This window comes from Xenia sp. Carnegie-2017, unplaced genomic scaffold, assembly GCF_021976095.1.
Source record: "Xenia sp. Carnegie-2017 unplaced genomic scaffold, XeniaSp_v1 HiC_scaffold_20, whole genome shotgun sequence".
NCBI classification, from domain to species: Eukaryota; Metazoa; Cnidaria; class Anthozoa; order Malacalcyonacea; family Xeniidae; genus Xenia; species Xenia sp. Carnegie-2017.
In genome coordinates this window covers 5585372-5598113 of record NW_025813483.1, presented here as the reverse complement: position 1 = coordinate 5598113, position 12742 = coordinate 5585372, and the positions used below count along the sequence as shown (strand labels likewise).

Here is a 12742-nt window from a genome sequence, read left to right as displayed (position 1 = left end):
CATTCCCATTTCTTTATCATCAAGCAAAAGCATCATGTAGTTGGTTGCGTCTTTAATCTTTCTGAATTTGTGAAGGTATGTTGATTTTAAACTTTTACCTGTCATTGTTATAATGTATTTTAATTTTGGGATTTAATATTTATGTCCATTTATCAATTATTTCTTTATGTCAAGAAAAATTTGTGATAAAGTCATTTCCGCGTTACGTATATGTTTTATATGGATAACATTTAATGATTCTAGTGAGATTTTTCAATAAATTTGCGTTTGTAACGATTTAGTAATGTAAACTTCTGATATTTTCCGATTTATTTCAATAGATTATCTCGAATTATATTAATATAGCAAAGCTATAAGATTAATAACATGTTTAGTCAAATACTGACACGTCACTCGTCACACAGTTTTAAATGTTCTGATCCCTACTGTTTTTCTGTAGTAAGGTGAAAATGTTTCTTTTTTTATTCATTTGTCACGTATCATTCAAATCTCATGTTGAAGATGCATATTCTGCATCGCCAACGGAAAACAAACCAGATTTTAAAGACCTTTGGTACAGCTAAATATAAATCAATGTAAAATACTATTAATATATTGATTTTTTTAATATAACCAACATTTTTACACTCATATAGTGTATAGTGCAACTGCATTATCGACTGATAAAGTTTTGCTTTAGATAACTGTATGAAATGATTAATTTCAGCAAATATTTGTAATTATTTTATACCGACTATACGCACTCTGTGTCAGCTTTACATAAAAAGTCTTTGTTGAAACGCATTCAGGAATGGTTAGGATGATGCAACTCAGTTGATATTCTTGTGTTGATAGTGTTGTGAATAAACTGGTCATGTTTTCTTTAATATTACGTTATTCTTACTTTACACATTATTGATAGTAATAAACTGGTCGTGTGTCTTATTATGGTGAGTTACACAAAGTACATTTATTAATGATAATGTCAGTGAAATGATAAAATGACCTGCATGGCATGTAGATAGCTGCTTTATAAAAGTTTTAAGCATTTACTCTTTGCACTATGGAGACCTTTGGGAGAACTCACAACTTCTCCAAACTTGGCATAAGCCAGCGCAAACACATTTGTGTTTTTTTTTATAAAAACATAGTGCATCCAATGATGCGAAACAGGCAAATAAAAAAACGTTTTAACTTTTCCTATAACATGATTTTGATTGATCTGCAAATTCCCTTATATTGATTGATTGATTTAATTGGTAGAGCTCAGCTCGGTTTGCAAACACACCTATAGACCAACTGCTTACATTGCTCTTAGCTACACTTAAAATTTTATTTTATGAAGGTTTTCAACAACTTGCTCAACTGCCACAAAAATACCTAAATGCATGAAAAATTTTTCTACGTTTCTGCTGCCATGTTGGTTAACCAATTTCATGAACAATTGGAAATTTACCAACTCAATCTTCAACTATTTCAGTTGTCCATAAATTGTATTAAAGAATAATTATTGCTCATCTTATGATCATTTTATAATCCGTAGATGGAGTCAAAAGAAGAAAGGAATAACTACTACATGCAGAAAATACTTACAGATGTCGTTGAAAAGAAACTTGCTGATTTATTTATCCAAGAATGGGACAAACATTACAAAAATTCTCTTGGACAATGGGAAAATACAAACGTTAGTGGTCAAAGGTTGTTCAATATTGAAAAAACAAAAAAGAAACCTCATGACAAACATATTCTGCAAACTTTTCAAGATGGTGACACCAGTAAGTGGGATTGTACAACACTGTTCGCAGCAATACTGTTTTCCAACTCAGTTGGAACAAATCTTGACCCAAAAGTTAGAGATGCAGTAAATGAAATTCGTAATGTAAGAAACAAATTGACCCATGTAAATAAAGGTAAAGTATCTGATACCGAATTTCACAAAATGGTTGGTGATATTGAAAAGTCACTTAAGTATCTAGCATTTTCATTCACTGAAATTAATGAAATTAAATGTCAACGAAACAAATTTAATTCATTTCAAGTAATTCCTTGCAAACCAAATCACGATGTGGTTAAACGTACAGAGTTACTTAATCAAATCACAGCAGATCTCAATAACTTGCGCAGTACTAACAATAATGAACTGACATATTACTATATTTCTGGTAATCCTGGCAGTGGTAAATCTCAATTAGCCAGACAAATTTGCGACAAAATGTTTAACTCTGTTGACTGGGAAAATAAAACTACATTTGTGATGACACTCGAAGGAAAAGATGCTGACTCTCTCTTAAAAACTTATAATGAACTTTGTCAACGTTTGAACATCAATGAACATTTTATTGAAAATATTATAAAAAAGATAGAAAGCAGCGAAGACAGAATCAAACAATTTCATTTCCTGCTGACACAAAAACTGAAATCTTGGAAAATATGGTGGATTGTTGTAGATAACGTGGTTGAACTTGATAAAATTTATCCATTATTACCTCAAGTTGGTGATCATAATTGGAAGAATGGACAAATTATAGTAACTGTTCAAAACACAGATGCTATACCACCAGATGGAAATCTAAACAAACACATTTCAATTAGTCATGGTATGAATGATAAAGAATGTCGTCAGCTTCTATCTGTCTATACCGATATTCATAATCATGATGAAGAGTTTTTGAAGAATTTGTCAGAAAAATTAGATCGTCAACCATTGGTCCTGGCAAGTGCTGCTTACTACGTAGGTAGTGTAAAAAGTGCAAATTTGGAATTCACGTGGGAGCAATATTTCCATAAGTTGAATGAAGGAGAGCGACAAAGCATGGATGCCACATTTCAAAAGATCAATAAAGCATATTCTGGAGGTAAATCAACTTTATTGAAAACTGTTGAGTTGGCAGTACAAAAAAGTGTCCAAGAATCCATAGTAATGGAAAAATTTTTTAGTCTTTTCTCGATAATATCTTTCGATCCGTTGCCACAAGATATTATCATACAATTTATTAAAAGCATTGATCCACATAAGTCAGCAGAAGATATATGCCTTCAATTAAAGCATTGTTCGTTAATTCTTCAATCGGAAAACAACGACATCCGCCTGCATCGCGTTGTACATGAAGCCATCATAAATTATCAATCTTGGCAGACTTCTTGCAGTAAACAAAAAGCAAAAAATTCGACTAAGATGTCTTTACTTGCGTATCAAGTCGCTTGGGCACTCTATCACTTTAAAGACAGAGAAGATGAAATTAAAATAACTCCGCATCTTACTAAATTTATAAACCATTCGTCATTTAAGCACTTTCATAATAAGTTGATCAAGGAGAAATCGTTATTTTTTTTCTATAGAAAACAAATACTTGATAAAAAAAATTTGAAAATTGCCAATTACTTTGTAAATGTATTAGAAAAATTTTGCAACTATAAACAAGCCATCAATGTACTTAAGGATATAATAACAATTCAAACTAGAGCTTTAGGCGTCAATCATGTTGACGTTTCATATTCGTACAATGAGCTGGGTCAGTTGTTTCGGAAGAATGGAGAATACGAAAGCAAAAGATTTTCATGAACGAGCGATGAAAATTCAAACAAAAGCAATTGGACCTGACCATGTTAATATTGCATCAACGTACAATAATCTGGGTTTGGTTTACAATGATATGAGGAAAAGCAAAAGATTTTCATGAACGAGCAATGGAAATTCAAACATAAGCATTTGGACCTGACCATGTTGATATTGCGACAACGTACAACAATCTGGGTTTGGTTTACAGTAAAATAGGAGAGTACAAAAAAGCAAAAGATTTTTATGAACGAGCGATGAAAATTAAAACGAAAGCATTTGGACCTGACCATGTTAATTTTGCGACAACGTACTGCAATCTGGGTTCGGTTTACAATGTTATGGGAGAGTACGAAAAGCAAAAGATTTTACGAACGAACAATTAAAATTTACACAAAAGCATTTGGACCTGACCATGTTTATATTGCGACAATGTACAACAATCTGGGTCGGTTTACAATGATATGGGAGAGTACGAAAAGCAAAAGATTTTACGAACGAACAATAGAAATTTAAACAAAAGCATTTGGACCTGACCATGTTAATATTGCGACAACGTACTTCAATCTGGGTTCGGTTTACAATTATATGGGAGAGTACGAAAAGCAAAAGATTTTACGAACGAACAATAGAAATTGACACAAAAGCATTTGGACCTGACCATGTTAATATTGCGACAACGTACAACAATCTGGGTTCGGTTTACAAAGATATGGGAGAGTACGAAAAGCAAAAGATTTTACGAACGAACAATAGAAATTCAAACAAAAGCATTTGGACCTGACCATGTTAATATTGCGACAACGTACAACAATCTGGGTTCGGTTTACAAAGATATGGGAGAGTACGAAAAAGCAAAAGATTTTTATGAACGAACAATAGAAATTTACAAAAAGCATTTGGACCTGACCATGTTTATTTTGACAACGTACAACAATCTGGGTTTGGTTTACAGTAATACGGAGAGTACGAAAAAGCAAAATTTTTATGAAAGAGCGATGGAAATTGACAGAAAGCATTTGGACCTGACCATGTTAATATTGCCACAACGTACTGCAATCTGGGTTTGTTTACAATGAAATGGGAGAGTACGAAAAGCAAAAGATTTTTACGAACGAGCGATGGAAATTGAAAAAAGCATTTGGACCTGACCATGTTAATATTGCGACAACGTACTGCAATCTGGGTTCGGTTTACATAAATATGAGAGTACGAAAAGCAAAAGATTTTACGAACGAGCAATGGAAATTAAAACGAAAGCATTTGGACCTGACCATGTTAATATTGCGACAACGTACTGCAATCTGGTTTTGTTTTTACATAGATATGAGAGTACGAAAAGCAAAAGATTTTATGAACGAGCGATAGAAATTCAAACGAAAGCATTTGACCTGACCATGTTATATATGCGACAACGTACAACAATCTGGGTTTGGTTACAAAGATATGGGAGAGTACGAAAAAGCAAAAGATTTTCATGAACGAGCGATGAAAATTCAAACAAAAGCAATTGGACCTGACCATGTTAATATTGCACAACGTACAACAATCTGGTTGGTTTACAATGATATGGGAGAGTACGAAAAGCAAAAGATTTTCATGAACGAGCGATGAAAATTCAAACAAAAGCAATTGGACCTGACCATGTTAATATTGCATCAACGTACAATAATCTGGGTTCGGTTTACAATGATATGGGAGAGTATGAAAAAGCAAAAGATTTTCACGAAAGAGCAATGGAAATTCAAACAGAAGCATTTGGACCTGACCATGTTGATATTGCGACAACGTACAACAATCTGGTTTGGTTTACAGTAAAATAGGAGAGTACAAAAAGCAAAAGATTTTATGAACGAGCGATGAAAATTAAAACGAAAGCATTTGGACCTGACCATGTTAATTTTGCGACAACGTACTGCAATCTGGGTTTGGTTTACAAAAATATGGGAGAGTACGAAAAAGCAAAAGATTTTATGAACGAGCAATTAAATTAAACAAAAGCATTTGGACCTGACCATGTTAATATTGGACAATGAACAACTCTGGGTTCGGTTTAATGATATGGGAGAACGAAAAGCAAAAGATTTTACGAACGAAGCAATAGAAATTCAAACGAAAGCATTTGGACCTGACCATGTTAATATTGCGACAATGTACTTCAATCTGGGTTTCGGTTTACAATTCTATTGGAGAGTTTAAAAGCAAAAGATTTTACGAACGAACAATGAAATGACACAAAAGCATTTGGACCTGACCATGTTAATGATTTAACAATCTGGTTCGGATTTATAAAGATAAGGGAGTACGAAAAGCAAAAGATTTTTATGAACGAACAATAGAAATTTACAAAAAGCATTTGACCCACCATGCAATTTTGTGACAACGTACAACAATCTGTTCGGTTTACAGTAATAGGGAGAGTACGAAAAAGCAAATTTTTTGAAAGAGCGATGGAAATTGAAAGAAAGTTTCATTTGGACCTGACCGTTATATTAAGTGACAACGTACCACAATCTAGGCTCAGTTTTACGTTCATAAGGGGAGAGTACGGCGCTAAAAAAGATTTATGAACGAGCAATGGAAATTAAAACAAAAGCATTTGACTCCACGTTAATATTGCAAACAACGTACTGCAATCTGGTTTATTTACATAGATAGGAGAGTACGAAAAGCAAAGATTTTCTTGAACGAGCGATGGAAATTCAAACAAAAGCATTTGGTCCTGACCATAATACTGGGACAATAATCTGGGTTTTGTTTGCAGTAAGATAGGAGATACAAAAGCCAAACATTTTTGTATACGATAATGGAAATTCAAACGAGAGCATTTGACCTGACCATGTTAATATCACAATACATCTGGTGGTTTACAAAGATATGGGAGAGTTCTGAAAAGCAAAAGATTTTTATGAACGAGCTAGAAATTCAAACGAGGAGATGACCTGTTAATATCGACAGTTCTACAACAATTGGCTTTTGTTTACAAAAATATGGAGAGTACGAAAAGCAAAAGATTTTATGAGTTGGCGATGGAAATTCAAACGAGAGCATTTGGACCTGACCATGTTGATTGCGATAACTTACAACAATCTGGCTTTGGTTTACAGTAAGATAGAGATTTGAGCCAAACATTTTTGTAAACAAGCGATAAATTCAAAAGAAAGCATTTGACTGACATGTTAATATCGCGACAACGTACAACAATCTGGGTTTGGTTTACAGTAATATTGGAGAGTACAAAGCAAAAAGATTTTATGAACGAGCGATAGAAATTCAAACGAGAGCATTTGGACCTGACCATGTTAATATATGCGACAACTTACAACAATCTTGGTTTAGTTTACAAAGATATGGGAGAGTTCAAAAGCAAAAGATTTTATGAACGAGCGATGGAAATTAAAACGAGAGCATTTGGACCTGACCATGTTATATCAGACAACGTACAACAATCCAGTTTGGTTTACAGTAATATGGTAAAGTACAAAAAGCAAAAGATTTTATGCAACGAGCAATACTATAGAATTAACATTGAAGCTTTTAAATTGCTAGTTGCTAAAAGCTCTGTGTTTGAGAAAATTTACGAGATAGAAGAAAGATGAAATGGATTTGTGGTTCCGTGAATTAAAAAAAATTTACACTAAAGTCCTAACAACAACAGTTGTATATAAATAAGATTTAATATATATTCTTTGATAATATTCAATACAAACATTTGTATTTTCATATTTTCTCAAGAGTCATTTATTTTACTGAAACAGTTTTTCTGTTAGCTAAGAAACCTTTATGGAACTTTTTACAATGTATAAGTGAAATTAGTAATTTTGAAATTCATCTAGTCTGTAGTTGTAAAGCTCCTTAAATGAGTGGAGTGTTTGTTGGGTCATTTTTTAAGGAGAGTAACCATATAAAGTAAAATGGTTTGAACCTGAGTATCGTTATATGTTTGTAAATGATGATCGTCAGGTTAATAAAGTCCTTGAGAAGGACTGTTTTGTTGTTGCTGATCAACGTTTCGACAACCTTAGCGGTAGTCATCTTCAGAGTTAAATGAGGAGTATACGTCAGGTTAGCCGTATTTGTTATCTGGTTCTGACTGTCATTGCATTGTGTGTACAGGAAATGTGTATTGTCATTGTGAATTCAGTGCATGAAATATTTTATTTTTAGTTGTGATGTGTGATTTAGGTGCGATATTTTTAGTTGTAATGTGTGTCAATTGTGTATTGTCATTGTGAATAGTGCGTGAAGTGCACGTTTTATTCATCGTTTGTTTGTATTGTGAATAAGTCGTTTGTAAGGTGCCGGTAATTGCTGTGATCTGTTTAGGGGGGTTTGTTACATCTTACAACCCTACATCACACAAAGCCACCAAAATCAGAACATTAACAAGACGTGCACAAATCATATGTGATTCACCGGACGCTCTACAGAACGAAAACAACTATCTCAAACGTGTTTTTGACAAAAACAACTATAACTCTGACTTTATCAAACGCAACACTTACAAACCCAACGAACCCAACGAAATGAACAACTCAGTGACAACAGCAACGATACCTTACATCAAAGGTACGTCTGAGACTATCTCGCGCATATTACAACCATACAACATACGTGTAGTACATAAACCAATCATAACGTTACGACAAGTACTAACGAACATAAAGGACAAAGAACAACCCACGAACGACAAGGTGCAGTTTACAAAATAAACTGCTCCAACTGCCACGCCTCCTATATCGGGGAAACTGGCAGGAACTTAAACATAAGACTTACTGAACACAAACGAGCTACTAAGAAACAGCATAAAACATTGCCGAACATCATTGAATCACAAAGCACAACATTGACTGGGACTCGGCAAAATGCATTACTTTACAGTACTGACTATAGACAACGGTTACATTAGAAAGTTGGTATACCATCCTTGGAACAAACCCCCTGAACAGATCACAGCAATTACCGGCACCCATAAACGACTTATTCACAATACAAACAAACGATCAACTAAACATTACACTTCACAATTAATTCACAATGACAATACACAATTGACAATCACACATAAACTAAAAATATCACACCTAAATCACACATCACAACTAAAAATAAAATATTTCACTTCACACTAATTCACAATGACAATACACATTTCCTGTACAATAATAATAATGCAATGACGTAAGAACCAGATAAATACGGCTAACCGACGTTTACTCCTCATTTGACTCTGAAGATGACTACCGCTAAGGTTGTCGAAACTTCAGTCAACAACAACAAAAACAGTCCTTCTCAGGACTTTACCAACCTGGACGATCATCATTTACAAACATCTTTTATTCATATCAAGCAAACTTATGTTTAACATTATCTAAAACCTTCCATACTTGACACTTACAACAAACTCGCCTTTATCTAAAACCTTCCATACTTGACACTTACAACAAACTCGACATTATCTAAAACCTTCCATACTTGACACTTACAACAAACTCGACATTATCTAAAACCTTCCATACTTAAAAACAAATAAAAACAAAAGCATCTGGACCTGACAATTTTCAATAGTCATTTATTTACTGGAAAAGTTTTTCTGTTAGCTAAGAAACTTGTATGGAACTTTTACAATGTATATGAGATAAGTACGTTTGCAATCTATCTAGTCTGAAGTTGTAAACCTCCTTAATATGAGTGAAGTGTTTGTTGGGTCATTTTCATGAGAGTAAATCCATATCTTAGAGGAACCATGACAATTTTACATCCCTTTTGTTGAATGCTGAAATGACCAGAAGAGTGCTTTCCCATATGAGGATGCAGTTTTTTCTGTAATCATTTTGGTAACTCATAAAATACTTTTTTGTTTATAAGTAGTAGATGGGTGAATTGCTTGATAATTGTTAATCGATTCATTATTTCTTCCTGTTTATAGTTGGAATTACTCCTTAATTTTTGTGACACTCTCTTCTTTTCATAACTGGGAAATATGCAATTTACGTAATGTAATAACTTATTTTAATTTATATTTTCATTTGATGGAGGTATTCACCGATAGTTGTGATGTTGAATTTGTGATCTCACTTTCATTTATATTTAACTTTCTGAAATCAGTTTGCAGTAAGATTATTTATGTAGCTGGGAACTAGAATTAGAGGCGCAAAAGTGTATTTTAATGTCATAGAAGTAAAGACTCATTTGATTGTCCATGTCAGGCTAGCCCAATATTTAGTCATAAAACCAAAACGAAATCTTTCTATAGCTTTTAAGTCTAATCCAGTATCAATAACTGCTGAATCATGCAAAATTTAAACGTCTGCTGATCACGAAAATTGTAATTTAAAGGGCAATAAGGATTTTACGTGTCCGGGTAGAGTTTGAGTTAGGGATCTTCGAGGATGGCTATAGGCAGAAATCAACCGCGCATTATAAGTAATTTCGAAGACAATCATTAGTTGTCAAAGTATCAAAACAAACAACCTTCACCGAAATTTCCTCACAATCGTCTTCTTTCTTTTTTCTGTATTTGTCCCAGTCTCTCGCGTTTCGCCAAAGAATGTGACGTCACGATTCTCAAGCTGTCTTGAATAAACTGTAGTCCCGCCAAATTGAATCCAACAGTATCCTGAAATAAAGCAATCATTACATGTGTGCAATAGTTTTATCGGCGTCGATGTAAAAATTCAAGAAAATTTATTCAGTTGAAATAATTTGTAAAGTTTATTTGTTTAGTTCAAATGATTTGAAAGTCATTTGTTCAGTCTTATATAATTTAAAAAAGTCTTTTGTTTAGTTCAAATGATTTTGAAAAGTCATTTTGTTCAGTTCATAATTTAAAAAAGTCATCCGTAGTTTGAAATACAAACTCCAAAAAACTCAAGACGATTAATTTAGCAAATTTTAAAGAACTAGAGAAAAAGAAATCTTCTTAATTTTTAAATATTTTTGTTTCTAAATACATATTTTTTTCTGTTGTTAATACACAAAAGAATATTCTATCATCATCATTATATCTTTTCGCGCCAGGGCGATCCAAACTCGGGCTGGAAGTTTGGAAGTGTTGCGGGTGTTGTAGCAATCAGTCGAAATCAGGGACGGCACGTGAAGCCTTGCTACTTGTCCCCAGAATATTCTATGAACCTTTTTAAGATAAAGCCAAACTCAGTATTAAGATTGGCACTGTGTTGTGAAAGAAAAGCCTTAATTGCTCTTTTAACCAATCAGAATTGACGACTTTTTCATGTTTAGTTTACAGTCGTTAAAGTGTCGACAAAATTTAACACGAATAAATTAACGGTCGTTTAGCGCATTGTAAAATTACGAGAGAAATTTGGCGATACTTGCAGTTTATTGAACTTGCAACTTCCTACCTTCATTTCGCGAATTCGGCTATGACAATATGATCTGATAGAGTCTATTACTGGCAGTAGTTCAGGAGTGGATATGATCTTGTTAAGTGATGTATTCTATCGTAACAAAAATATGAAAAAAAAAAAATCAAAAAGTATCCAGCACTGTACCTAGGTATCTCACCAATTGTATCATATATTAAGAAATACTGATGGATTGAAAAATATCGATCGAAACCAAAATACACTATTAGGTCTTAATCTACCGAAGCAGAAAGAACAGACATCGAAACTTAACTCTGTTTCCCAACCATTCTAAACAATCACGTACATCTGGGATGAGCAAAATTCGAAAACGAAACCTGTACCATGTGACTAAGGACACAGAAGTCAAAATACATTTCACTTTTTACCCTAATCCACTCAAGAAGAAGTTTGAAGTACATCAATAACATAGTCAAAAGGTAACACAAGTAATGATTCTTCAAGTTCGCTGAAATTAAATAATTGAAATGTTTTGTAGAAAACACTTGCTTCATAAGATACCTCTCTACTGTATTCTAATAACACTTAATATTTAATTCCTTCAGTAATGACATTTTCCATACTCTTTACTTTTAAATGTTCAAAATTAACTTTTAGTACAAACAACGATTCTTCACGGGATAATTTGCTGCCTTTATAATACTTCAACCTTACCTTGACTTTATTTTTCACCACTAGAAGTACATACTGTACAGGCTGTGAAAAGAAAAAATATTTTACAAACGTCGTAAGTATATGGTCCGGGAAAAGGAGGTTGACATAGACAGGCATTCAATCGTAGAACAACAATATTTATGGCCTCCATCTTCGTGCTCAAGATATTTTATTTCATTATAACAAACCCTGTGTATTTTACGTTTAACTCTCATTTTTTCTAGAGTTGCTATAAATATGTGCCATCTCATCCATTTTTCCTTTTATCTAAGTCCGTACGTATGTAAATCTTGAATCTTACCATTACATTAATATCTACATTAATCATGTTCAACATGCACGTGGCTTTCACCTTCTACCACGTGGCCTTCATGTTGTTCTTAAATGGAAACATTGAAGATATAGTAAACTTACACTGACATTACCAAAGGCAGCAAGAATCGGATGAATGACGCGCTTTGGAAGCTGTTCAAAAGAAAAAATGTATGTGAGAACAATAAAACTTGTGTAAAACGAAACTGGGATTTTCTGTATAAATGTGACAATAGTGAAGGGTGAAGGGCGTGGTTCCAATAGAGAGTGTGGAAATTGGTGGTAGTTTAATGGGTAGGTCATGCAGAGCTTGGTCCCAATTAGACAGCATGAAAATAATGTTGGTTTCATTAGTAGAGTTTAATAACTATGTAGGGCGTTGTCCCAATTAGAGAGTACGAAAATATTACAGGTGGTTTCATGGGTAGGGTTAAATAACGATGGTATGTGTCCCAATTAGAGAATAAGAAAATATTATGGTGGTTTCACAGGTAGGGTTGAATAACAGTGAAGGGCGTTGCCCCTATTAGAGTAATGAAAATATGCATTGAGGTTTCTAAGGGTAGGGTTAAAGAACGATGCAGGGCGTGGTCCCATTAGAGAGTAAGAAAATATTGGCAGGAGCCTCAGGTAGGGTTTAATAACAGTGTAGGGCATTGCCCCAATTAAAGAGTAAGAAAATATTATTGGTGGTTTCATTGGTAGGATTAAATAACGATGTAGGGCGTGGTCCAAATTAGAGAGTTAGAAAATATTGTGGTGGTTTCACAGGTAGGGTTTAATAACAGTGTAGTGCATTGCCCCAATTAAAGAGTAAGAAAATATTATTGTGGTTTCATGGGTAGGATTAAAT

General features: G+C 33.7%; 1 protein-coding gene across 1 annotated transcript; it reads left to right on the top strand.

Annotated features, from left to right (window-relative positions):
* On the top strand, positions 1–3585 carry LOC124443353. Its single transcript, XM_046993855.1, has 2 exons — positions 1–75; positions 1523–3585. The coding sequence occupies exon 2, from the start codon at positions 1523–1525 to the stop codon at positions 3539–3541; it is 2019 nt and encodes a 672-aa protein (XP_046849811.1). The 5' UTR covers positions 1–75; the 3' UTR covers positions 3542–3585.
* Positions 3586–12742: the final 9157 nt, after the last annotated feature.